The sequence below is a fragment of the Cibotium barometz genome, chromosome 25 (assembly GCF_041138505.1).
Source record: "Cibotium barometz isolate CiBa-2024 chromosome 25, ASM4113850v1, whole genome shotgun sequence".
Taxonomy (NCBI): Eukaryota; Viridiplantae; Streptophyta; class Polypodiopsida; order Cyatheales; family Cibotiaceae; genus Cibotium; species Cibotium barometz.
In genome coordinates this window covers 35275807-35301630 of record NC_141070.1, presented here as the reverse complement: position 1 = coordinate 35301630, position 25824 = coordinate 35275807, and the positions used below count along the sequence as shown (strand labels likewise).

Below are 25824 nucleotides of genomic sequence, written 5' to 3'. Positions count from 1 at the left end.
ACCTTGACTTGTCCTTAACTTAGCCAAAAATGCATTTGTGTAAAATCATAACTATGGATAAAAAACAATATAGTGGCATATAGGGAAATCAAACATGGTGTAGTGAACCCATTACACAAGAGAAAGATAGATAAAATTAAAAGAAAATTTACCCATTTTGTTAGTGCTTTGACTAAGGCTATAACCAACATGTTTGATCCATATACCTACCTTTGCAAGGTAGACAAATAAATGTACAATAATTATACTAATTACCTACCTTTGCTAGGTAGACGAATAATAAAACCTCATTATCATAACTTGGAGGCTTAGTGCTCTATCTAAGTCTAGAACTAATATGTTTGATCTATATACCTACCTTTGCAAGGTTAGATAAATAAATGTATTTATTACCTACTACCTTTGCAAGGTAGAGGAATAAAAAATATACCCATGTTTATCATAACTTCACAAATTGAATGGTTTGAATTGGCCTCATGAGTTATGATTATTTAGAAGGAGGCTTTCCCTTAGATTTAAGAAGAGGGATTGTGTGTAAAAGTTGAGCAGATGGTTTGAATTGGCCTCATGAGTCATTGTTATGTTTGAATTGGCCTCATGAGTCATGATTATTTAGAAGGAGGCTTTCCCTTAGATTTAAGAAGAGGGATTGTGTGTAAAAGTTGAGCAGATGGCTCCTTGGACGTGAGAAAAGTGAGCAATCTTGTGATGGAAGTAAAGGCTTGATCCAATAAAATCATGGAACCTGCCATTAGGCTGCAACTCCTATTGAACTTGATTCTCGTCTTGTAGGGCACATCATAATTGGATGCATCAAGGGAGCAACATTGGCTCCTAAGCAGTCTTTCTTCTTGTTGTTGCTGCATGATGAGGGCGCGGTACCAGAGGGCAGAGGTTTTGGGATATCGCTTCAATTCCTTGTCTGTGTAGTCCACATAGTGTAGCCCAAAACGACACGATGTGCCCGAATGCCACTCAAAGTTGTCCAACAGCGACCAAGCAAAGTACCCTTGCACATTGTATTTGTGCTCCCTGTATACAAAACACCAATTCAGTACGTACATTAAGGGGAGGATCATCTAATGTTGCACAGCTACTAAAATTGTACACACCAATTTAGTGTTTACATTAAGGAGGATCATCTAATGTTTCACAACTACAATTAAAATGTGTCAACTGAAAAGTTATTGTGTACACTTTAAAATTGGAACCTTAGAGCAGCAGCCAGGTGCACTAGCGTGTCTCTCATGTATCTCACTCGCCAAGAGTCATTTAAAGCTTCCTCCATAGGTATATTAATTTCCATGTCCATAGTGCCTGTTCTCATATAAAATCGAGAATATAAGTATTGTATAGCTAGGCATGAAGATTCAAACCTCTAATATGCTAACTAAATATTGACATTTTCAAAGATAAGGAGTGATAAAGATGTAATATAATATATTACCATTTTCAGTGATAAGGATGGGAGTTCTTTGAAATTGCTCCTTGCCATATCGATCTTCCATCCATTGTAACATTTTTGGAAGTGCCCAAGGGCAGTTATATATCCATCGTAGAGCTATGGGACCCTGATGAAAACAATAATTAGGAGACATTTGATCAAAATTCAGGTCATTTTTAATTTTGTAGGGATTTATAAACTAATGATCAAAGTGTTTGATCACAAATCAAGGATACGTATGAATCAAAAGAGGGAGAGTGGAGCTATTAATATTTCTAATGGTAATTAAAGCTTACATAAGGCTCTCCTATCCATTGTCCGTCAACACCAGCATCTGCAAATCGATTGCATGCATCAAGTAAATATAAAGATGGACTAGAATTTCATGCTATAGTCCTTGTAATTGTTCTCCAAGATTACATACATTCTTGCACAGCGAGTCGGTCTGTGGAGTACCATCTCTTGGAAGGCTCAACGGGCGGGGTATTTTTAGCATAGTAGGCGGTGTAGTAATTATAACCCACGAAATCTAAACTCCCAACTAAATCAACCCTCTCCTCCTCAGAGAACACAGGGAGTCTGCTTCTTGCTCCTGCCTTCATAGACTCTGGGTAGTCTCCAAGTAAAATGGGATCCAATAACCTAATTGTAAGAGCAACATTAATTATCTCCTTGGCATGACTAGAATATTGCGCTCCTTGATTATGTAAGTTTTCATCCATAATCAAACCAAATCTGTTACACTTATAAAAGATTGCCCAGACAATTATTGAAACCATGCATACCATCCCAATTCAAACTCGATGCATCTCTGTGCTGCACCCGCATCCTCTTTTGTAGCAGTGTATGGCTCATACCACCTTGAGTTAACAGTTATGCCTATTTTACCTCTTTGCTCTGCCTGTATTTACACTAATGGAGTGAGCAACTCAAGGCCAATACCATAACATGACACACGGCAATCACATCAACAATCAAGTTAAGATTTTATAATGATTATTTTCAATCCATTAAGACATGCAAAAGATAATAATACTACTACTTTGATTATACCTGGTACTTTGATTTGTAGATCTTAACAGCAGCTGCATGTGAGAGGAGAGCATGATGTGTGCAAAGGTAGGGCTCGGTACTAGAATCTCCCACATAGTAGTTCTTGATGGTGCCACTAATTGCAGAGCATCGCCCAGGTGCTTGCGTTCCAACGCCATAGCCCTCATAGGCGAACGACTGGGTCTCGTTAAGAGTTGTCCAATTTTTAACTCTGTCTCCAAACAACCGGAAGCAAGTTTCTGCATAGTGTGCAAAATAATGTCTGTAAAATTACAGACAGAGTGAGAGGGGTCAATACAATAAAACCCTAGACAACATTGGTTTTCAAGACAAGTTCTATGCTTTATTTTATCTTAGGCCCTTTACACATAGCCATCATTGTCAGGCAAGTTTTAAAATGGAAAAAGTGGGACAATGAAACCTAAGGGGGCTTTATGGTTATTGGTCCTTTTCTAGCATACCCATCCATGTCGAGCCACTTCTGGCTGCCCAACCTTCAATGGGCTCTAGGTGACATACGGAGTACAACTTTTTTTGTGTGTCAAGGGCTAGTGCCCAAGCTATGAATTCAAGTCTTTTGATTGGCAATCATCGCTATGTGTAAAGAGCCTTATAAGAGAAAGAGATATCCCTTGATAGAATTGGTTTTCAAGGTGTATATAAACAAGTGGAAAAATTATGGAAGAAGGAGAGTGTATATAAACAAGTGGAAATATTATGGAAGAACGAGAGTAAGGAATCTAGCGTTTAGTTAACTTTACATAGATATTAATATACATATTCAAATTAACTTTTTGATTTCTCAATTCACGACTTACATGATTTCTCGGGTTCTCCATCCCTTGATGTCAGGATCGTTTTCTAAAGCTTGGGGCATGTCCCAATGGTACAAGGTCACGTATGGTTCGATTCCTGGAATCGTCATATTTTCAAAATCAGCAAATATATTCTCATTTTGCAAGTCCAATTCACTTAATAAACTGTTGTGCTGACAGAAACAGACCATTTTTTAGTAGATCGTTGATGAGCTTATTGTAGTAGGACACACCCTGTTGATTGATCTCACCTGCTCCACCTGGGAACCAACACTAGGTGTGTAAATAGCTCGATGAAACATGTAACGAAGCTAATTAAAGTTGAGAAGAGGTAGAGAGCGATTAATTAATTATTTTACTCGGCCACCACAAACCTGGAAGAATACGAGACCAAGATAATGAAAAACGATAGGTATCGACGCCAAGTTCCACCATCAGCTCTATGTCACTCTGTACAATGTCAGACTCATGATAATTAGAGCTACAATTTTACACGGAAAATTAAACCTTCAATCATGCACTTATAAACACAGGCTTCAATGTGTCGAAAAACTATTGCTTGCATTAGTATACATGCCATATATATATTTAGTTGCAGGGTTGTTAATTATCAACCTTGTACTTGTGATATTGGTCACATGCGACGTCGCCGGTGCTTCCATCGTATATATTGCCTGCGCGGGCGTCGATTTGTCAAAGCTTAATTCATGTTAATCAACAAATATCAAGGGGGTTCGTCGAAGGATTAAATAGCAACCTGGTATATGGGAGAAAGAATCCCAGATGCTCATCCCGCGACCATCCAGAAGAGCCGCCCCTTCAACCTGCGGAAACACGGCGATGATAGGATTAATTAACACAAAGAAAAATGTGTGATAAAGCTTATCGATGGGCGAAGTGTGTGCAAGGGAATACAGATTAAACGATGAAACAGCGTAATCAGTACTTGATACGCAGAGGTTGCGACGCCGAACTGAAATCCAGGGGGGAAGTCGCGTCGGGTAATTGTCATAAGCTCGTTGTTATTGAGAGTTGGCGGTTGATCAGTATATTGATCAACCGATTTCGAAGTAAGAAACGAGGGAGCCATATATGGGTGAGGCTGAATGTGTGAGGCTGCAGGTAAATGTGATCGGATGAGGATGAAGATGAAGATGCGATGTATTTTATAGGAGGGGGCGGGCCGACAAAGAAGGCAAACACTACCGTTCGCGATTGTCTGATCCAACTGTTTGCGGGGCACGTTTTGCGGCCAGCAGGGACGCGTGTCTGAATCTACAACCTCACAGGAATTTCCTCAAATCCTGATTGGGCTTTCCCTTCGTGCTCGTCCTTTTTACCCGAGCACTAGGGGCTTCACACGTGTCCACCACGAATAGGTGAAGCCCCCAGCCCGCCTTTAAAGGGGTTTGACCAAATTCGCTTACGCTTCTAGATGCCATTGGTAGGATGAGTGCGGTCCTTGTCCTTGGGCTCAATATTTTCGGAGTCCTTCTTAAAAGGGATATCTCAAGGGGTTCACTATATGAAAACCATGTATATCGCGTCCATTCAATACCTATATTTAAAATGCCTTATCTGTGAATTTTCCACGATTAGAATGCACACTTTTCCTATACAAGCTATAAACTTTGTAATTGTAGGCACCCTTCTCTAAATATATTTGTGTGAAAAACATGAATTAAAAATGTTCTTCTGTTGAACACATTTCTTTTCTAAGTGACCCCTTAAAAAGGATGCTGACAAACGTTCTCTAGATGACCCTACCCCCCACCCAACCCCCTCCCCCCCTTGACAACATTGTGTATGCTGACACACGACATCTCAATGACCCGGACCCCTACCCCCTTTCAATGTGAAAGTCAATTTCTTTAAATCTTTAGCAAGGTTACATTTTTCAGCACCTTCTATGGAAAGCTAAAATTAGCAGCTTAGCAACCTTCAAAAATAAACACTGGCCCGGGAGGGGGCAACCCCCCCACAACCTTGCCCGTCCGCTAGATGCACAGAGACGCTTTTGGGAGGCCCGTCAAGACCTACAATCCACAAGAATTCACGAGAGGACCCACATGGAGGGCTCAATCCCATGAGTTGGAACAGATTTATGCAGGGTTCAGGAAAACAATTTTAGGGAAAATGAACTAAATCCTTTTCACCACTAAATGAGAAGGAAATTGTTATTTTTGAGATGGTATTTTCTATGTGAACTTAGAAAATATAACTAAAACTCGTAAAATTTGAAAGGGTTTTATTTCCTTCTCATAGAAGAATTTAAGAAAGATTTTCCCGAAGTTGAACAAGTTCTAGGCTAAAGCGAACCCGTCTTTTCCGAACCCTGGATTTATGTCATAATATAACATGTCAACTATTATGAGGTTATGTCATCTTTACTCTAATATGTCAAATGTTATGCGTGTGGATATGGGTTGAAGGATATCGAGGGGGAGGTGGGGATGTCCCGCTGCTCCAGGCCTAAGATCACCCGTCTCTTTTGCGTGTGCAAAATTAGAGAAGTTACCGCTCCCAAGCTTATCACAATACTGTTCTCATGAGAGAAAGGGTCGATGGCAAACACGCAGAGCAAGGCCATCACTACACGGACAGACCCTCAAAATATATATATTTATATGTAGTAGGATAAATTATTTCTTCTCAAAGGAGCGGTTCACTTTACGAGAAGGTTGCGTGCACCTTTCTTTTTCAGTAGACTCTTGTGGCATGGACCACCTCCAACCAACCACCGATGGACACGCTACAACCCATCAACCCCCCCAAAATAATCTTCTCAACTTTTTCAAAATAGAAGGAAGATCGCCAAGGAGTGAAGAGGTCTTGCCAAGGACGTCTCCTCCATTGTAACTTGGCCAGTGTGTGTTGTAACCAACATATCCGGGTCGTAATAAAAATAGTAGATTAGTCTCTCCAAACTTCAAAAAAGAAAAAGAAAAAAAGAAAAGGTCTTACCAAGACTTTTTTTTACATATTGACACAACTTTCATATGCTATGTGTTGGAAGTGTATTAGATATTAATTTAATTCAGAGTCCCTATTAAGAATTCTACCCTCGTTTCACCTCAAACTCTATTCAGCCTACTAAAACTCAAAAAGAAAACCATCCCTTATATTTCTCAAGGCATCCTAATGGGATATATTTGTCAAAATTAAGATCAAATACCCCTTAAATTGCTTATCACTTAGAATCATGGTCCAATATGGCCAACCTATTTACCATCAAACAAGCACATGTACCTTTTAAGAAATAGAGTTGTTCATGTGTATACCATGCCAAGGAAAACAAAAAATTTATATAATAATATAATAGGTAAGGATGCCATAGATTGGAACTATGCTCCATGTCACTTACTCAACCTCCATGGCTACTCCTTTTATCCACATCATCACTTTCATCAGTTTTATCGAAAGATATTTGACCAACATAAGTATCCACTTGAACTATTGGTTTCTTTCCCTCCACATCCTTGTCTTGAAAAATCTGTTTTCTTTGAAGTAGCAATCTCACCATGTATGGTTTGAATGGTCTCGATCACCTAAAGCTGCAACAAGTGTAGATTTTTGTCAGCATATATCTTAGCATGTGCATGGCTATTCCTTTTATCCACATCATCACTTTCGTCAGTTTTATCGAAAGATATTTGACGAACATAAGTATTCACTTGAACTATTGGTTTCTTTCCCTCCACATCCTTGTCTTGAAAAATCTGTTTTCTTTAAGTAGCAATCTCACCATGTATGGTTTGAATGGTCTCGATCACCTAAAGCTGCAACAACAAGTGTAGATTTTTGTCAGCATATGTGCATAGCCATCTCTTGGCCAAGCACTTTGAAACATATACGTGCATGTTTGCATTGTATAGGCAAAAAAAAGATAGAACTTTTCAAAACTTTGTGAAGTCTATGGAAAAGAAAGCACTAAGATCTCTTCTCACTATTGCATTTGCATCATTATAGAAAACCTTGAATATTTTAGTATTAAAAACGGGCATGCTAATTTGTAGTAATCTCTAGGGTATCTTATACTAGTCAATCTTTGTAAACTAGACAATATTGGCATCTCCATTTTTTTCGCAAACTAATGTGAACAACGTTTTTCTATGAGACCATAATCATACAACTACTTCAAAGTGTCATCCATCTGATTGTAAATGTGTCTTTGATACTAAGACACTCTATCCAAACCCATATAGCACATGTGTTCAAGCATGTGATTAAAATACCCTCAGTTTGCTCACCCCCCCTTTTGTAAGTATATATGTTTGGATTTTGAATTTAAAACCCCTATCCATAAATTAACATAAATAAATGACATTAAACAATTTAATCCTCTCTTGTGCAGGAATACAACTCCTTTAAATTTAAAGGATCCCCTCTATGCACTAAGGTGCTATGTTATGTAAGTATAAATCACATTAAACAACTTTTTAATTAATCCTCTCTTATGGACTTCTTTAAATTTAAAGAAACTCCCCTATGTGCACTAAGGTGCGATGTTACGTAAGTACAAAGTGACCCCCCTCCCTTGAGGCTGACTCAAAGCACACAATGAACTAGAGGACTAACATAAATATCCCATGCCCTTGCACACTCCCACTTTGGCCGAGTCATTTTCTCTCCATTTTCTTTTGCCTTTTCAAGATGGTATGTCCTTGGGGACAATCGCAATAGAAATTTATCTAGTTTCCTTCTAAATGCGACTCTAGCATTTGTTCTTTCTAATTTGGCTTTGTGGTATATGGTGATCCAGTATTTCCTCATTTTTAAACTGAGAAGGAGATGCAATTTTTTTTACTTCACTCAAAGAGATTCATGAACTCCTTTTTCTAGTGACGTTTCCTTAAGATGCCTCTCATAATCTCATTATCCCTACTTTTCCATATCCAACTCTTCTTAAGGGAGAAAATCCTAGATGTGTTACTGTTCGTCAACTCCTTCTACCATATTCTTCTCTAGTGGCCTTGCCTTTAGTATTACAAAGCTCTTTGGTGTTTTTATGATTTAGGCAATTATGTAATCATCCTAGTACTAATATTCTTTTCTTGAACTAGTAAAGGCTCCCATAAGAGGGAAAGAAGTAGAAGAGCTTACTTTGGCATATAGAGGTGTATTGAGCGTAGATACATGTCCATAAGTTAAGTTATGAGGGGATGGTCACCGAGGGAGCTCGACGGAGGGAGCTTTTCTTGGCTACCCTCTCTCTTTACTTGGACACTCTCTCTCTAACTATTCCCACCACCATCTCAGCACAGCCCAACCCAGCCCCCTCCAACCACCAACCCTGCACTATTACCATCTTCCCTTCTTCTCCTCTCCTCTCCTCTCTCCAACCATCTCACAATTTTACGTTGCTGTTTGTTAATCCCATTTTGGATTAACAAATATGCTCCTCCATTTGAGGACATTAATAAATGTCATGCAAAGGCACTATAAAAGTTGTACATTATGAGATATTGGCCACCCAAGGCCTTAGTTAGGTAAGTTTTGGGTGCCCAAGTGTGAATAAGGGCCAATTGTATATAAGGCATTTTCTCATAAATGAATGGACACAATCCCCCTTTGTGCTATGAGAGTTCTTGCTTTTATCTTGAGAGAGAGCATTCTAGCACTTGTGCCTTCTCTATACTTATGTTGCATGCTTGTATTGAGAACTGAGAGACAGTGATTTCCTTGTGTGGTGGTGTGAGCGACTCTACGGTGACAGCGTGGAGGTGGAGCTTGAAGGATTAGAGCTTCTAAAGTGAGCTTGGAGACCTCAAGGGACACAAGTTCAAAGCATTGGTAAGTAAGTACCCTATGACAGTTGTATTTTATTGCTCTTTCTAAGGGTGAATGCATTGAGATCCCTCATGGAGGTGTGGTAGCCCATAACACTTTTGGCACCGCTGTCGGGGAAACACCTTTGTTTCTTCCATCCTCTTTCAGCTCCCATTACATAAGATTCATCATTGCCTTTGCATTCTGGTAGTGCATTGTGTATGGAATGAATGGATAAGATTTCAGTGGAAGTGAAGTGCAGTTTCATGCCTTAATCAAATCATCTCACTCTCACGAACCTGGTATTGTCAGATTAAGGTTAAGGAAGTTCTTAAGACTAATAAAAATTATAACAAGGTAACCTGGATTTCTGAGTCCGAAGAAAAAATTTTGAACACGTGAAAGTGTAGAAAATCATTCACCACGTGAACAATTTTCTAACATTTCATGCTGTGAATTGTTCTCTGCAATCTCACGGCCTCAGAAAATAAGTCGATAGTATCTTACCAGAAATTAATCGGGGCAGCAAAATAGCGTATTAAATCATATTCACATGCACTTGAGGTCTAGAAAGCTCATCGGAGACAACCTCACTCCTCCTGATGATAGCGCATCAAATCACCCAGGATCTTCTATCAAAAGAGTGTGGGTTCAGGCCACTCAGTAAGCACTCAATTGAATGTCTTAAGGAATATAACCACTGTCGAGACTAGCAGTGAAGAATCCATGGAAGAAGGGTTGCGATACTCTAGGTTTGGGGAAGAGGAGAAACAACCCTCCCCTACCAGATCCAGTGGTATCATTGATATAGCCCAGGGATTTTTTGGTCTCCAAACCAACAATGATGAAGAGGCGCAATCTGCAGGCACGGGACCGTCAACCAGCACTAGACTTGGTCCAAGGCAAGAATTACCTATCCAACCTTCAAATTCTAGGCTGTCAAACATTGGCACCCCCCTCCCCCCGAATGAGAAGAGACATGCAAAGCGCAGCCAGGACAGGTCAAGTATTCTTCCCAACCTCATAGGAAGTAGAATTACATCTGAAAAGGATTGAAGTAGAACGGCAGCTACTACGAGAACTGAGCTTAAGGAAACAAGAGCTCGATACTCAAAGCGCTAGAGCTGAACAAAAGGATATGGGAAGTGTGAACTTACTTCAATCACGTGGCAAAGAGCCGTAAATAGCCATGGGTAGGAGTGAGGGAGAAATTCCAAACCATTAATGAAGAGCCAAGGGCACAAGAAGGGTTTGTAACCCTAGATGAAGGGGATAATTTGCCAAGAGAAGCGGGTGAAGTGGAAGACCACCTGTACACCAAGAAGGACATCGAGCAGATGATCAATCCTCACATGTTCTTACAGAACATGGACCTCTTAATTCTACAAAGGCGTACGGAGGCGACTAATGATGAGCCATTCCAGAATGAAGTGGTTGGACCATCCTATAGACCGAAAATGCCTAGAAGAGCCAACGTAGGAAGAGGATGAGGTCTAGGTGGTAGGGGGGAGTAGCTCCTCAAAGAGACCAAGGGCAGATCCAACCATAAATCTTAATGCGGCCACAAGGACGGCGGACTTGTTGAATATGGCTGCGAAAATGGAACGAGGAATCGTCAAGGAACTAGGCACTGCTCTAGAATCTAGACCCTCCCAAATGAAGCCACACATCATTTCAAATCTCATTCAAAAATTCTTTGGGGATGGGGATCCGATTCAACATGTAGAGATCTTTAAGTCCACATGCAAAACATGCGGGCAAGTAAGTGATGTAACCATGATTCATGCGTTCTCGCTGACCCTAGAAGGAAAAGCGCATCAATGGTTCCAAACCCTCAAACCTTAAGATAAGGTTAATTTCATGCGGCTCAAGAATGTGTTTGTGCTAAGCTTTGCCACAGAAGTGGCGACAGATGGAGTCCTATGTGGGACAATTACACAACATCAAACAAAAAGAAATGGAGTCGAATGTGAGACTATGTGTCTCCGCTAAAGCACTTGAATTCAAGGTGCAAACTATAGGAGAGGCTAACTGAGGATCATTTATTACCTTGCTTCCGGAGAGGAGTCCGAGACCACAAGATGCATGATTATCTGGTAATTGAATATGAAGACAATATGCTGGAATTGCTACAACCAGAAGATGTCAAAATATCTTCGGCAGCACGATTCACCAGTTTCAAGTCACCAAGAGATTGGAACTTGGAGCAAGCAAGTCGGGAATATGACTGTATGTTTGCAGCCATTCGTGGCTCGCATACGGTGTTCGGCAAGTCCCCAGCTCCAACTCGTGCGTTGAGGGGTCACATGAATGAGCTAGTGTAGCAAATTAATAGGAGTTTAAAATTATTGAAAGTAAATCAAGAGTTAGCAAGGTGTCGAAGGTCAATCAAGGTCTATAACTGGCCTAAGTCAAGTAAAATAACCAAGCTTAATAAATAAACAGATGACCACAATATGTCTACTCTAAGAACAAGTTAATACCACGAGCCTAGGGACACAAGAAACATCAGAGTTACAAGAGCCTTTTGCCTTTATTTCTTTATGCACGTGATAATTTTTACATACAATGGCGACCTCCCTAAGGCAAAACTAACATGGATCAAGTACCATGTTTAACACAAGGCATTGTCCAGGAATCTACTAGTTCACCTTAGGCAAGGCTACCCCCTACCAACCCAGGGCATTGGTCTGAAGTAGAATACTCCTCGCCAAGTGTCAATAAGGCGATAGGCCAACATTAGAGCACATAATAGACTTGCATTGCCATTTATTGTAGGCTTCTTTTTTTTAAAATTTATTTCTTTTGATCTTCGCTCCTGAACTATAATGTGTTCTTACATCCTTTCGACAAAGGGGTAAAAGCTATGTCCTAGAGGTCAACACACACATGGCCATGTGTCAAACATTAAGATGGTTTGACCCTAGACCTAAGACAATCGTATTCTAGGGTTAACTAAAGACTGCATGCATTCTCAAGAATATATCCAATAAGGTTAAACTCATTAAGGATTTACACTAACATGTCAGGCAACTTCAAAAACTAAGTAGTGCTTTGACAAGTTCCATGTGGTCATGCAATATAGTTCATGCAATTAATTGAACAGTAAAAACGAAAGAGAGTGGGCATGGAAGAATTACACCTGTATTTTGGAGATCTCCTTGATTCGATGAGAAATGCCCGCAATTTGATGAGATATTTATGTATGAACGTTGCGGCAGTCTCAGGACTTGAAAGCAAACCCACCTCAAACTTTTCAACCTGTATAACCAACTAACAAGCACTATACCTCGAGAGGCACATCAGTGTGAAAAATTAAAGACTCGTTTAAGGACTCCAAACTAGAAACAACTTGAAAACAGTAACCTACCTACTAGTCACCACACTACTACTAAGGATATGGTAAGAGGATGTTGTACAGTCCTGGCTCTAGCCCTAAGGCTAAGCCTCTATCCGCATCATCCAAATAAATAGTCAACCTCGGTTGTGCCATGAGTTTCATCCGTCCATTCATCGTCGTCAGATATATTTTTTTCGTTTTCCCATCCACATAAACTCATCAAGAATGTAACCATGCGAGGATAGTCATCTTGTGGAAAAGAAAAGCCTTGGGCTATCGGGGATATGTCTTCTACGGAGTAGGGGTCAGTCATGGTCAATAGGCGAATTAGCCATTCTAATTCCTCGACATTTTCCTCTCTAGCTAGTACATCTGTATGATCCAATTCGGTTTTAATTATAAGATAGCACATTGGAATATCTGAGAAAGGTACAGATGATACCTCTCACCAAAGGTGGGAGTGGATGAAGTGTGTGATGCTCATGCATCTGCCATATCTGCAAACACAGATATGGCATCTGTAGGTTTATGACAGGTCAATCTAGTTCTTGATTGTATAAGGATATTTCTCCTCTTAATGTGCTCTTGCTCTTTTTACTATTTTTTTTTTCTTTTCTTTTCTTTTCTTTTCTGTGTATGAAGCTATATATATACATCCCCTTGAATTTGGCAATTACATGGTCATGGGAGAAGGTTAGGGAGGAAGCAATAGAATGTCGAGCGTGAGTACATGCTCTTCCTTTCCTTGGGTAGATCATATTTTTTGCAATGATGTTGCAGCCTCTTGGAACCAATTTGTCCAGCGGGTCATAGGTGGTGATGTGGGCAGATAGCTTTTTATGACCCTTGTGGTGGAGGCCACATCAAATTGCAGAGATGGTAGTGTACGTTCCCATGAACGAATGGAGGAAATGATTTTCGACGATACTTTTACAAGGGGAGACATAGACTCATCGGTCTCTTGCTGGGTGTTGACAAGAGTAGGTGTAGAGCATGAAGAAACTTCTATATCAACGTGTGCCTAGCATGAGGAGCTAGAAGCTTCATGTGGCTCCCCCCTTCCTGAGCTAGGTGGTATTGATCGATATCGTTTGGGAATCCAAACTAGCTATGGAAGAAGTGGTGCGGAGCACTCTGTTATTTTTCCCTTACTACGGTCTTGAATTGTCGTTGGGGTGGCAACATTTGGTTTGCAAGGTTTTACAGGTGATGTAGAGGGATTCAGCTTATGCTTAGGGACCCAAATCTGGTCATTCCCTTCGTAGTACCCTTGGGCTACTAATAATTTTTTAGGAATCCATCGTGATGTTACATTGGGCTACTAATAATTTTTTAGGAATGCCCTTTCTTGGTTGAAGAGTGGGGTCTATCTCCTCTTCATAATCCCCATACGCACTATGTGACTCACAACCCATCTGGTTTATAGGGGTAACCCTTGGATGTGGAGGTTGTGGTCCTAGCACTGGCGGTGGTTACAGCACAGACTGGACTACATTCGGGTTCCTTAAGTACTAGGCAATCCTTAGATTGATGGCCATACTTACCACATGCATTGCGATTCCCATTGAATTTAACCCTGAATGTGGGACATTCACTCATACTATGTGGTCCTAAGCAAACCGAACACCATTGTTGCTCTCTTCTTGGGTACATATGGCTATTTTGAGGAGCTCGATTACCCCTACATTATTCTTGGATAGCCTTAGTAAGGTCAGTCATCACCTCACAGACATTTCGGATATCTTGGGCTCCTTGGCGATAGGTTTTACGGTCATTGGCTCGTGCCCAGATACTTGCGAACTAACAGATTTTGTCTCCGAAGACACCTTTTTACCTGCAATCATCAAGTTATCTTCTAACTAGATTGCATTGGCAATGACTGCTTCCCACGTTGTAAGACCTCTAATGACTAGGCCATTGTATATGTCCTCGTGGCGCAATCCTTGGATGAATCTATCAAGCAGTTGGTTGTTATTGAAGCGCTCATCTCGGGAGTGCAGCGAGAATTTAGATGCTTTAATCGACTAATAAAGTCTCTCACTGACTCCCCTTCCTCACGTTCAACTTTTTGGAGTTGAGATGCTACTCCCCAGAGCACACCCTCACGTATGTATTCCTTCAAGAACAATCTCTTGAGAGTGGGATAGTGAGTACGCTCTTCAACCCTTAAAGTTCAATACCAATCTCTAGCTTTTCCACTCAAGGTTAAGCCTAAGGCTTTACATTTATGTAGCTCATTGTGCTCTTCCAAGGAATCACACACGTGTTCAAAAACTTCAATGTGCTTCCTAACATCTTCGTTACCACTGAAGTTCTGAGTGAGCTTGGCCACTTGTACCACCTTGCTTCTAGGCTCTCTCTCAGACATGCCACGCATGTTTTCCGTAATAGATCATCCGATCGTCTGAGCAAACGCTACGAGATCACCTAGGTGAGCAGGCATAGCTGGTGGAGGCACTTATGGGATAGCCTGGTTGATAGGAGTTGGCGTTGGTCTTGGTATATATGCAGCTGAAATAGGATATGATATGTGACTAGGCCTAGCTCCTCTTGGATAAGGGTCATGATAAGGCGGTCGTGGAGCATATGCCATTGGCATAACAAGAGGTGTGGGAGCTACATGAGCATGAGTTGCGATCAGGGATTTCATATTCACGTGATCACAGCCTTTTTTCTTGTGATCACAGCTATTGTTCACAAATCTCAATGTTCACAAAATTCACAGTTCTCAAATCCTAGAGGGTGGGATGACCTGGTAACCCACAATTGGCCCGCCGGGCTACAAGTCTGGACCGCCGGGCCCGCCGGGCGCGCAGAAGCCCGCCGGGCCCGACTCCCGGCCCGACGGGCTATATTGTGGTATAAAAGGGTGGTCCAGGGGGGCACTGTTCACAGAATCTTCCTTGTACTTGGTGTCAGTGGTGCTAGTGTGATCAATTTGAGGTAATTTTTAAGTTGAAAGTGTTGGTGTCATTTAATTTTTTGCATATGCTTAAGTTTAACGTTGTTTGTGATGCATGTGCATGTGTCGTTAAATGTTAAGAGGCCCGCTGCAGATGGCCGAGCGATTGGCTAGGTCTGCTGATGTGCACTCTTAATATTTAACTTATGTAGAAGTTTTCGTTGTGGCACGGTATCTGCAAATGGTCGGTTTACTGACTAGGTTTGCAGTTACCAAGTTACAATGTGGCTTTGTTTTTGTTAAATGCTTTGAGAGCCCGCTGCAGATGGCCGGTTTACTGGCTAGGTCTGCTGATGTGCGCTCGTAGCATTTGACATGTGTGATGCTTTGCTACTTAGTACGGTATCTGCAGATGGTCGGTTTACTGACTAGGTCTGCTGACACCAAGCTATGTGGTGAAGTTTGTTTTTGTTATTTGGTTTGATAGTCATCTGCAGATGGTCGGTATACTGACTAGGTCTGCTGACGATGTGTCAAAGCATTAAACTTGTGCCATAGTTTTCATCTTAATGCGATATCTGCAGATGGTCGGTATACTGACTAGGTCTGCTGACGTCAAGTTAAGTCGTAAACTTGTGTTTTGTGTTTGTTTTTGACGATGACTGTGATTATTTAGTTTGCATGACATGAGTCATAAGTGTGTTGGATGTAGAAATCTCTTAGTTAGCTTACAAATAGCATTTTTTGTGGTTATAAATGTTGCAACTATTTGTCAATTATATTGTGCAGATTGATGGCGACGCTTGCACTTACTCCTGAAATCAAGAAATCAATTCGTATCAAACTCGTTACCCTCATTAGTTGCTTGTCACCTAATCACATCGAGGGTATTGTGTCTGATAGGAATCGATTTGAGCAAATATTAGGTGAGGTTGTCCGCGCAGTGAAAAATATCCATGAGGGTGCTGATGGAGCAGCCATCAAGCATTTTGTTACTAGCATTGTGGGCAACATGCCTAGATGCGCTGTTGACCTAGGTGACGACAGACCAGCGGAAACACATGAATCCAAGCTGGAGCACTTCCACACAAAATGGAAGGTAGAGAAAGAGAGGTCCAAGCGTGCAAAGGCCATAGACACCCAAGCTATCCTGAGCAAGAGAGCTCGCAAAGAGCTGGACCGGCCTGCTGATGAACAAGAAGATTTATCATCTGGTGCACGTGAGGTCTCTAAAGGCACCCACTTGCAGCGCACAATGCATAATACTAACTGCAGCATGACAATTGGGTTGCCTGCAGAGGCCATCATCACAGAAAAGAAGATGGGCTCTGGATCGTACGGCGTTGTACATAAATGCCATATTCAAGGTGTCTCCTGGTTTCCAGAAGGCATTTCTTATTGTGCAAAGCAATTCCTTGGTAGCCGAAGGGCTCAATTGAAGTCTTTTGCTCAGGAGGCTTCAATCGACCTAACCCACAGGGGCATAGTGCGCGCCATTGGGCACACAAGGAAGGAGCCATGGATACTGCTCTTCCCCCTCTTTAATGGGGGAAGTCTTGGAGATATAATGGAGTGTGTTCCGCCTCCTAAGGGGACCCTCAGTTCCATGCTTGCTGCTGCAGACAAAGGCAACAGATACAAGAAAAAACAAGTGGCTCCTCATGAAATGGAGAGATACAAGTCTTTGATTTTTCATGCTCCCGAGCTTATCTGTGCCCTTGTGAATACCATGGCCTTTGCACATGCTGAAGGGATCATCCACAATGATTGCCACCCCTGGAATATAATGATAGATTTCACCAAAGAAGGGGTGCCACGGGTAGGCATCATTGACTGGGGTCTTGCATTGAGGGATGGGATTGAGTTCAAACCCACAAATATCGCCAACAAAGCAGAGCACGATCAACGCCCCTGGAGAGCCCCTGAGCTCGCAGATGTAAGGTCCCCTTGTCCATGGAGCAAGGCATCAGATGTCTTCTGCTTGGCTTGGGTGATTGAAAAGTTTACATTATTTTGTGCTGAGTTTGCAGAAATGACCAAAGTGCCGTGGGTGGGTAAAACTGCCATCCACACAAATTTGATTAAGGAATGGACGGCTGCCTATATGATGCCATCAAAGGAAGATAGGAAGACCATGGCAGATTTTGAGGAGCAATTGAAGAATTTGGAAGTGTCACCTGCTGCATGCTTACGTCCACTATCTGAGATGACACCACACTTATTATAAAGCCTCTTGTAAATGATATGTTTTGGTTGGCTATCTATTCCATGACCTGCCTTTAATCGACTGACACTATTTTGGTCCCAATTGTTAAATATTATTTTGATCCCAATTCTCTCTCTCTCTCTCTCTCTCTCTCTCTCTCTCTCTCTCTCTCTCTCTCTCTCTCTCTCTCTCTCTCTCTCTCTCTCTCTCTCTCTCTCTCTCTCTATGAGTATTTGAAAATAACAAGTTTGCAGTAAATAAACATTGATTTTATAAACTTATACCTAACATCTGAAAATAACTTTAAAGCTATTCCTAAATTAACATTGATTCTATAAACTTAAAGTGTACATACTTTTTCTCAGATGGCTGATAATAATGAAGCCGCAAAGAAGGCATTTGAACGCTTAAAGCAAATCTCGAGCAGTGGCACTGTGAATGATGCGGCACGTATTGCCGGACGCACCTCCAAATGGGCACCGGCCCATGGATTACAGTATGCCCAAGTAAACAAGAATGTGTCCAAAGAGATGGTCAAGAGCATCTGGCCTGACGTCTCCAATGATGCCATAAAAAAAGGGCGCTTGAAGCTGACACAATGTAGTGTTCCTTTAATTATCGAGCATGCGGAGCGCATTTTTGTGGATGTCATGGCCCAACCCATGCATCACGGTGACTGTCCCCTCTGGTTTGCTAAAATGCTATATGCACAATTTGTGCAGAATTCAGTTGTAGACTTTAGCTCTCGACCTCCTCATCTACATGTGGAAGACATTCGGAGTGAGTCAATCACTATGCCTCGAGATGAGTTGCAACTGGCCATTCTTGGAGCCTCAATGGAAGTTCATCACACGGTTGATGAGCTTCAAACTCAAATCAACCAAATTAGAGGCACCCAAGGCCCTCAACAGACGGAAGCAGCACCAGAGCGCGGGCAAGCACCTGAAAGTTCAAGCGCTAGAGATATACTAAGAGAGAACAAGCTCTTGAAGAGACGCATAATGCAAATGGAGGAGCAAGGCCATGCAAACTCTCCTATGACGGCATTTAAACACCCGAATAGTTTGGAGCAACCACCTCTACATGGGCACGAAAGTGGCGGACCATGCCCTATTTGTTATAGTTTCTTTCACTCATGGTCTGGCCACTACACTGTCCCATGTGGGCACATGTACCACTTGACCTGTCTTTTGCAACACATGGTCAACAGTACTACGTGTGCTTTGTGCGGCAAAGAATTTCACAAAAATTTGTATATATGTTTTAAATTGGGTGCCGACCATGATCGGTTGACCAATGCACGACACATGGACGAGTTAGAGCCGCATTTAAACTTATCTCTCTCTTAAATGCAACCCTGGAATTTAACAAGATTCGGCAACTTTGTTCAAAAGATTTCCAATGCTCTCTCTCTATCTCTCTCTCTCTCTCTCGCACACACACAAACACATGCACACAGATTACTTTGGAGTCTGTCTAAACTAACATGATATCGTATTCTAAGTTTAACATGACATGACTAAAAACCATACTCTCTAAATTGACACTAACATGTTTGATATCCAGTTGTTGCAAGACGGATTACTTTGGAGTGTCTCAAAACTAACATGATTTTGTATTCTAAGTTTAACATGACATGACTAAAAACCATACTCTCTAAATTGATCACCAACATGTTTGATATCCAGTTGTTGCAAGACGGATTACATTGGAGTGTGTCAAAACTAACATGATTTCGTATTCTAAGTTTAACATGACAAGACTAAAAACCATTCTCTCTAAAATGTTCACCAACATGTTTGATATCCACTTGTTGCAAGACAGATTACATTGGAGTGTGTCAAAACTAACATGATTTCGTATTCTAAGTTTAATTTGACATGACTAAAAACCATACTCTCTAAATTGATCACCAACATGTTTGATATCCAGTTGTTGCAAGACGGATTACATTGGAGTGTGTCAAAACTAACATGATTTCGTATTCTAAGTTTAACATGACAAGACTAAAAACCATTCTCTCTAAAATGTTCACCAACATGTTTGATATCCAGTTGTTGCAAGACGGATTACATTGGAGTGTGTCAAAACTAACATGATTTCGTATTCTAAGTTTAACATGACAAGACTAAAAACCATTCTCTCTAAAATGTTCACCAACATGTTTGATATCCAGTTGTTGCAAGACGGATTACATTGGAGTGTGTCAAAACTAACATGATTTCGTATTCTAAGTTTAACATGACAAGACTAAAAACCATTCTCTCTAAAATGTTCACCAACATGTTTGATATCCAGTTGTTGCAAGACAGATTACATTGGAGTGTGTCAAAACTAACATGATTTCGTATTCTAAGTTTAATTTGACATGACTAAAAACCATACTCTCTAAATTGATCACCAACATGTTTGATATCCAGTTGTTGCAAGACGGATTACATTGGAGTGTGTCAAAACTAACATGATTTCGTATTCTAAGTTTAACATGACAAGACTAAAAACCATTCTCTCTAAAATGTTCACCAACATGTTTGATATCCAGTTGTTGCAAGACGGATTACATTGGAGTGTGTCAACTAACATGATTACATCAAACGTGACGAGCGTCTGCGGGTGGCTTTACTAACACCAAAATCGGGTTGCAAGTTTTCTTCTATCTCTTCAATAAAGCACAAGTTATCGCTCGTATGTGGGACATTAGGCTCTACATCTCCATTCTCTTCTGCATCATACTCATCCTGAGTAATGTCATATGTCCACTTAGGCATCTCTTCGTTGTAATCATCTGACTCAATTGACTTCACCAATTTATCATTACAATACATATACACCAACTTCTCAGCTCTATCACTCAATAAACGATTTCTGCTAATAGAATGCACATACTTGTAACTGCTCCAATTACGTTCAGAACTAGAATTTGAAGCACATTGCGCAAGCACTCTCACAGCTAAGCGTCGCAAAGTTGGAACACTTCCCCCATTCAACATCCACCATTTCCAAGCAGGCTGTTCCTTAGCAAGCTTTTGCACAAACTCCAAGGCAAATCTACCTTCTTTGAATTTATACTTGGTTAGCTCAATTACCGCTGTTGCTTGCTCATCTGGACCTTCATAAAATCGCTCCACAACATCATAGAAATCATCGATTACCTCCTCATCTAGGGCATTCACGTCCATATGCCAGTATTCTGGGTCAAGACAATATGCAACACTATGCAATGGACTATGTGCTCCTACCCACCGAGCGCTTACATACTTGGCCAAGATATTTCTCCTTGCTCTGGTGAATGGAGGACTCGAATGCTTGACAACAGTTTTAGTGGGCTCCTCTGGGTTTGCGAGGCTTTCTTGAATGGACCACCACGCCATCCAAACCTTCCCGATATTTGGCAATCTAGAATCCAACTGGCGCAAAGCAAGCATAACTGGCATCATAACATGATAACAATCTGCTGCTTCCTCCCATAAACTACGATCCGATATCAAAGATCGCATGTACCTCACCTTTTCTTTAACCTTTTCGGACTGGTCAACCTCCCACTCAGAGAAGCCAGCACACACAAAGGTTTCCATCACTGCATTCCTATTTCTTAGGAGAGATTGAAGCATATAAAAATTAGTGCAAAATCTGGTTTCACAAGGCAACTTTAGCATAGTTTCCATGCGTTGACGATACATATCTAAAACACGTTGCCGTTTGAGCACAAATTTGACAATCTTACTTGCACTATCGATAATCTCCTTGAACCACTCTGTATCAGCATTTTTTGTACCAATCTTATAACACCAAGTTAAGGCTATGAGTGTTACAACCAAATGTATAGATATTGGAAAATCGAGATTCCAACATATGACCTGCTGCTCGACAATTAGCTGCATTATCCATAATCACTTGAAGTACATTTTCAGACCCAACTTGGTCGATAGCATCACCAATGATATCGGCGATAAATTGACCAGATTTAACTTCCCCGGAGCTATCAACAGCTTTGATAAAGCATTCCCCACGAGGACATACCAACATTACATTTATCAATGGACGTCTTTGGGCATTCGACCAACCATCACTGACAATTGTGCATCCAGACTGATTTGTGGTGTCAATTATGAGTCTTTGAACACTTTCCCGTGTGTTGTCATAGCACTTGTCAAGTAATTGATTTCGCATGTGGTGATAAGTTGGTGGACAAAACCCAGGTCCATATTCTCCAATCTTCTTCCAAGCCATCTTCCATGAATCTTTCGTGACCATAGACAATGAAGAACCAGTAAAGAAGATCGCTTTCGCTAATGCAAGTTGAGCATCCTCTAAAGCAGTGGCACGAAAGCTGTCAACTAGATTAGTTTGTCTGGTACGAAACATACCCACCTGAAACTCAGGAGATGCATCCATCGGTATTGAGACATCTGGACCTTGGGTGTCATTTTGGCAAGTAGTATGTGTTGGAGTCACTCCTTGGTTGGAGATCCCTCCACTTGATGCTGCCAAATTCGGCGATTGGTGATTTCTTGCACAGAGATTGGGCCTCTTGTTTTGTGATACTTGTTTACTTATCAAAGCTCTAAGGCGCTTTGCAGCATCATCAGCTCCTGCACCCTTGCATTTACCTCCGGGATTTTTTGTGTTAGTGCCAAGCAAATGCTCCCTTATTCTGGGAGCACCCCCAGATTTTACCAAGCCACAAAAATTACACTTCCATTCGACAAATCTAGAAAGATTGGAAGCAAATTGCCATTCAAGTCCCGGTGATTTTCCTCCGCTCCTCCTCTTGCCACTTTGAGACGTAACATTCAAAGTTTGTGCTGTCATATCTCGTTGCAAGGAAACTCCACTAGTTTCTAATGGTCTGTTGCTTCGTTGGGTTGATGTGCCGCAATTAGAAGCAACCATTGTAACACCTAAACAACAATCATGCAAGATTTGAGATCCAAAACAGCCTGAGTAAAACCAAAATATGCAATTAAAAGTCTAAAACCCACTTCTTGCCAATGCAACCGAACGTTTGGTGAGATGCATTTGAGGCAATCCATCCCTAAATAGAGATGATGTCCCGAACATCTCACCACCTATATCCTCCTCTAGAGAAGCTCCTACCCAGACCAAATGGCACTCGAGTAGACCACCCAAGAGGAGGTAATTGCTAGTCGACCTAAAGAAATCAAACGTTTGGTGAGATGCATTTGAGACAATCCATCCCTAAATAGAGATGATGTCCCGAACATCTCACCACCTATATCCTCCTCTAGAGAAGCTTCTACCCAGACCAAATGGCACTCGAGTAGACCACCCAAGAGGAGGTATTGCTAGTCGACCTAAAGAAACCAAACGTTAGGTGAGATGCATTTGAGGCAATCCATCCCTAGATAGAGATGATGTCCCGAACATCTCACCACCTATACCCTCCTCTAGGGAAGCTCCTACCCAGACCAATTGGCACTCGAGTAGACCACCCAAGAGGAGACATTTCTAGTCCACGTAACAAATACGATAAACCATTTACAATCAAAATCTTATAAAATACAAAATATTATTAACAAGCTTCAAACAAAAATCCAGAATATTTATACTCACCTCTTGTGTCTTTTAGCCTGAGGTGAGCCACCCAAGTACGTTGGTAAAGTACATTTGGAAGTGAGGGGAAACCCTTTATATAGGTCTCTCCAAAACGGCAAAATTTTTGGCGCAAAAAAAGGCCCGCCGGGCTAGATAAGCAGCCCGCCGGGCTAAATAGTGGCCCGCCGGGCCAAGCTAGTAGCCCGCCGAGAAAACCGGGATAGCAAGTTTCTCCCGGTTGTGTGAATATCTATGATATTAACAAGTGTGTGAGAGTGTTATTAACTAGTGTTATTACCACTTCGCGGTTAACGTGATCACGTGAATGAAATCCCTGGTTGCGATAGGTACATATGGTCGATAAGCACTGGCACGCACTGTTGTAGGTACTGTTCCACTAGGTAGCGGTGTCGTACTAACTACAGTGGTCACAGGTGCACTTTCGATCATGCTCATCATCGGAGTAGGCATTGTGGATTCCCTAATGGAAAGTTGAGCCAAGGTTGGAAAGCTAAAGTTACTGCTCGTGGGCTCAACCTGCATTGAGACTCCAGGCGAAACAACATACGAAGACAGGGTTGGTTGTTTGGCCTTGCCCGTATCCAAAAATTTCATAGGGCCAATGGAAACTAGGTTCACTCCCCTATTTTGCCTCTCAAATTGGATAATTCTATGAATAACCTCACATATCATTTGTTGTTGCTCCTCTAGATTAGTGGCACTAAGATCGTATGACTTCTAACCAACCTACATGGTATGTGTAACCCGTGTATAGGTCAGTCAGAGTCTCCGTGTGTAGATCATATTCCCAATTTTCATTGAGAAATATCCCATCTAGACTTGGCGTGCCAAACGGTTCTCTTGAAGTGGACTCAATGTCACTTCTTATGGATTGACTTCTAAAGACCTCTACTTTAGGGAGAGCATCAGAAGGTGGTAGCTCAGCAGGGCCTTCATTAAAGGAAGTGGGTAGAATATCCACATGGACACTCTTTGGGAGGGCAGGGTCTACGTGAGATGTGAATGGCAAATCTACTACCCCTCCTTCTTCGTTTACTTCGCTTGTCGCATGTTCAAAGCGTGTAGCTCTACTAAAGGTCTCTATTAGACGACTAAACATGCTAGATCCGGGTTGTGGGGCCCAAACTGGCATGTTTTGGCTTGCCTCCTCAGGGTTCTTGGTAGGGTGCCCTTCCATGGCTTTTGAGTCAGAGGACGAGTCACTATCCGCTATTCGTGGCTTCTGAGTTAGAGGACGAGTCACTATCCGCTATTCGTGGATCTTGTGTTGCACTTCCTTGGGTTCCAACTGAAGGCCAAGATGCTAACGTGGAGGGATGGTGTGAGCGTACGTAAACTGAAACGCTTTCTAGTTTCTCAGACTCTAGCACCCGACCAGAGCGTAGATGCATGTGACGTGGGTACCCTACGGGCATTGGTAACTACCCTTTTAGCCCACCCAAGCGGTATTCTCGGGTGTTTCGCACCCCGTTTTTACTTGTTTTTATATTGTTTTCAACCCGTTTTTACCCCCTTACTTATGGTCGAACCTGGACTAGGACGTGTGATAGCTCGAGACGAGCGTATCATTTAAAGGGTCCTAGCGTGCTTTACAGCACAGTGTTTGCCTATCCGGAGCTCCCGTGGTCCTCAGAACAGTCTATTTGCTTGTGGGGGAAGGGTGAAGGCTTTATCCCACATGCTCACTTCACTCCTTGGGGAGTGGGCTACATATAGAGCTCCACTTCCCTTAAGCTCTCACTTGAAAGAAAGCTATGGAGGCTCACTCTCCTATATATATATATCAAAAGACCGAGGCCGGGGTCGATTGGGGGTTTTTTCTTTTCAAAAATTTTTTCTCCAAATACAAAATTTCTTTCCTCTTCTCACGGTTTTTTTTAATTAATTTATTTTTTTTTGAATTTTTTTCTTCTTTTTTTTGTTTTTTATTTTTTGTCGTTTTTTGTTTTTTATTTTTTTTAGAAAAAAAAGTTTTCTAGGGTTTGTTTTCTAGGGCTTGGACCTGGCCGCGGGGCCTTGCTGCTTGCACACAGCGCGGACCTGGGGATTCAGAAAACAGAGTGCACACACACTGCGCACGGAACAGAGAAATAGCCAGAGAAACCAGAATTGCAGAAAACAAATTGCAGAAAGCAAAAAATATCAACACCATACACACAGTCGCCTTTCCTATAGTAGTATAAATTTCACTTCACGCAGAAGCCTGAGCTGCAAACTGGAGCTTGGTGCAGGGCATTTCCCCGACAGCGGCACCAAAAATGTGCGCTTTTACTGCACGAGTCGGAGCTGGGGACTTGCTGAACACCGTATGCGAGCCACGAATGGTTGCAAGCATACAACCAGAAACTAGCAAGCTCAAACAAAAAGCAAAGGTGTGTCACTCACCGCTCAAACCGCCATCGTGAAGGATTCTCGCGTCGCAGTGAAGAAGGAGCCGCTATCACCGCTCTACCGCCTCGCCACTGCCGTGCCGCCACACAATGCTCGATCTCTCTCTCTCTCTCTCTCTCTCTCTCTCTCTCTCACACACACACACACACACACACGCAGGAGAAGGGGACCGAGAAGATAAGGCAAGAGCACACTTTGTATTCAACACATTGAGAATGAGAGTTTTAGGGTTACATTTGACTCTTATAGGTGACTTAGCCGTTCACACATGGGCGCCCATACATGGCCAGCCGATCCTAACCCTTATCCTGCTGATATTCAAGGTGC

The 25824-nt window shown here is 41.8% G+C and overlaps 1 protein-coding gene across 1 annotated transcript; it reads right to left on the bottom strand.

Annotated features, from left to right (window-relative positions):
• Positions 1-461: 461 nt before the first annotated feature.
• LOC147624502 (beta-glucosidase 25-like) lies at positions 462-4452 on the bottom strand. Its single transcript, XM_086819522.1, has 13 exons — positions 4259-4452; positions 4070-4136; positions 3928-3986; positions 3687-3762; positions 3501-3572; positions 3316-3409; positions 2498-2759; positions 2230-2345; positions 1869-2086; positions 1741-1778; positions 1448-1571; positions 1212-1317; positions 462-1032 (listed from the first exon to the last, which is right to left on the bottom strand). Exons 1-13 carry the CDS (start codon positions 4400-4402, stop codon positions 609-611), a joined length of 1800 nt encoding a protein of 599 aa, XP_086675648.1. The 5' UTR covers positions 4403-4452; the 3' UTR covers positions 462-608.
• Between the last annotated feature and the right edge of the window lie 21372 nt (positions 4453-25824).

Bases quoted from the DNA above. Each gene is read 5' to 3' on its own strand.
- LOC147624502 (XM_086819522.1), bottom strand. From the start codon at position 4,402: ATGGCTCCCTCGTTTCTTACTTCGAAATCGGTTGATCAATATACTGAT. The intron at 1,318-1,447 runs GTAATATATTAT...ATATGAGAACAG, and splicing joins CATCCTTATCACTGAAAATG to GCACTATGGACATGGAAATT. The intron at 1,033-1,211 runs GTTCCAATTTTA...TTTTGTATACAG, and splicing joins CACCTGGCTGCTGCTCTAAG to GGAGCACAAATACAATGTGC.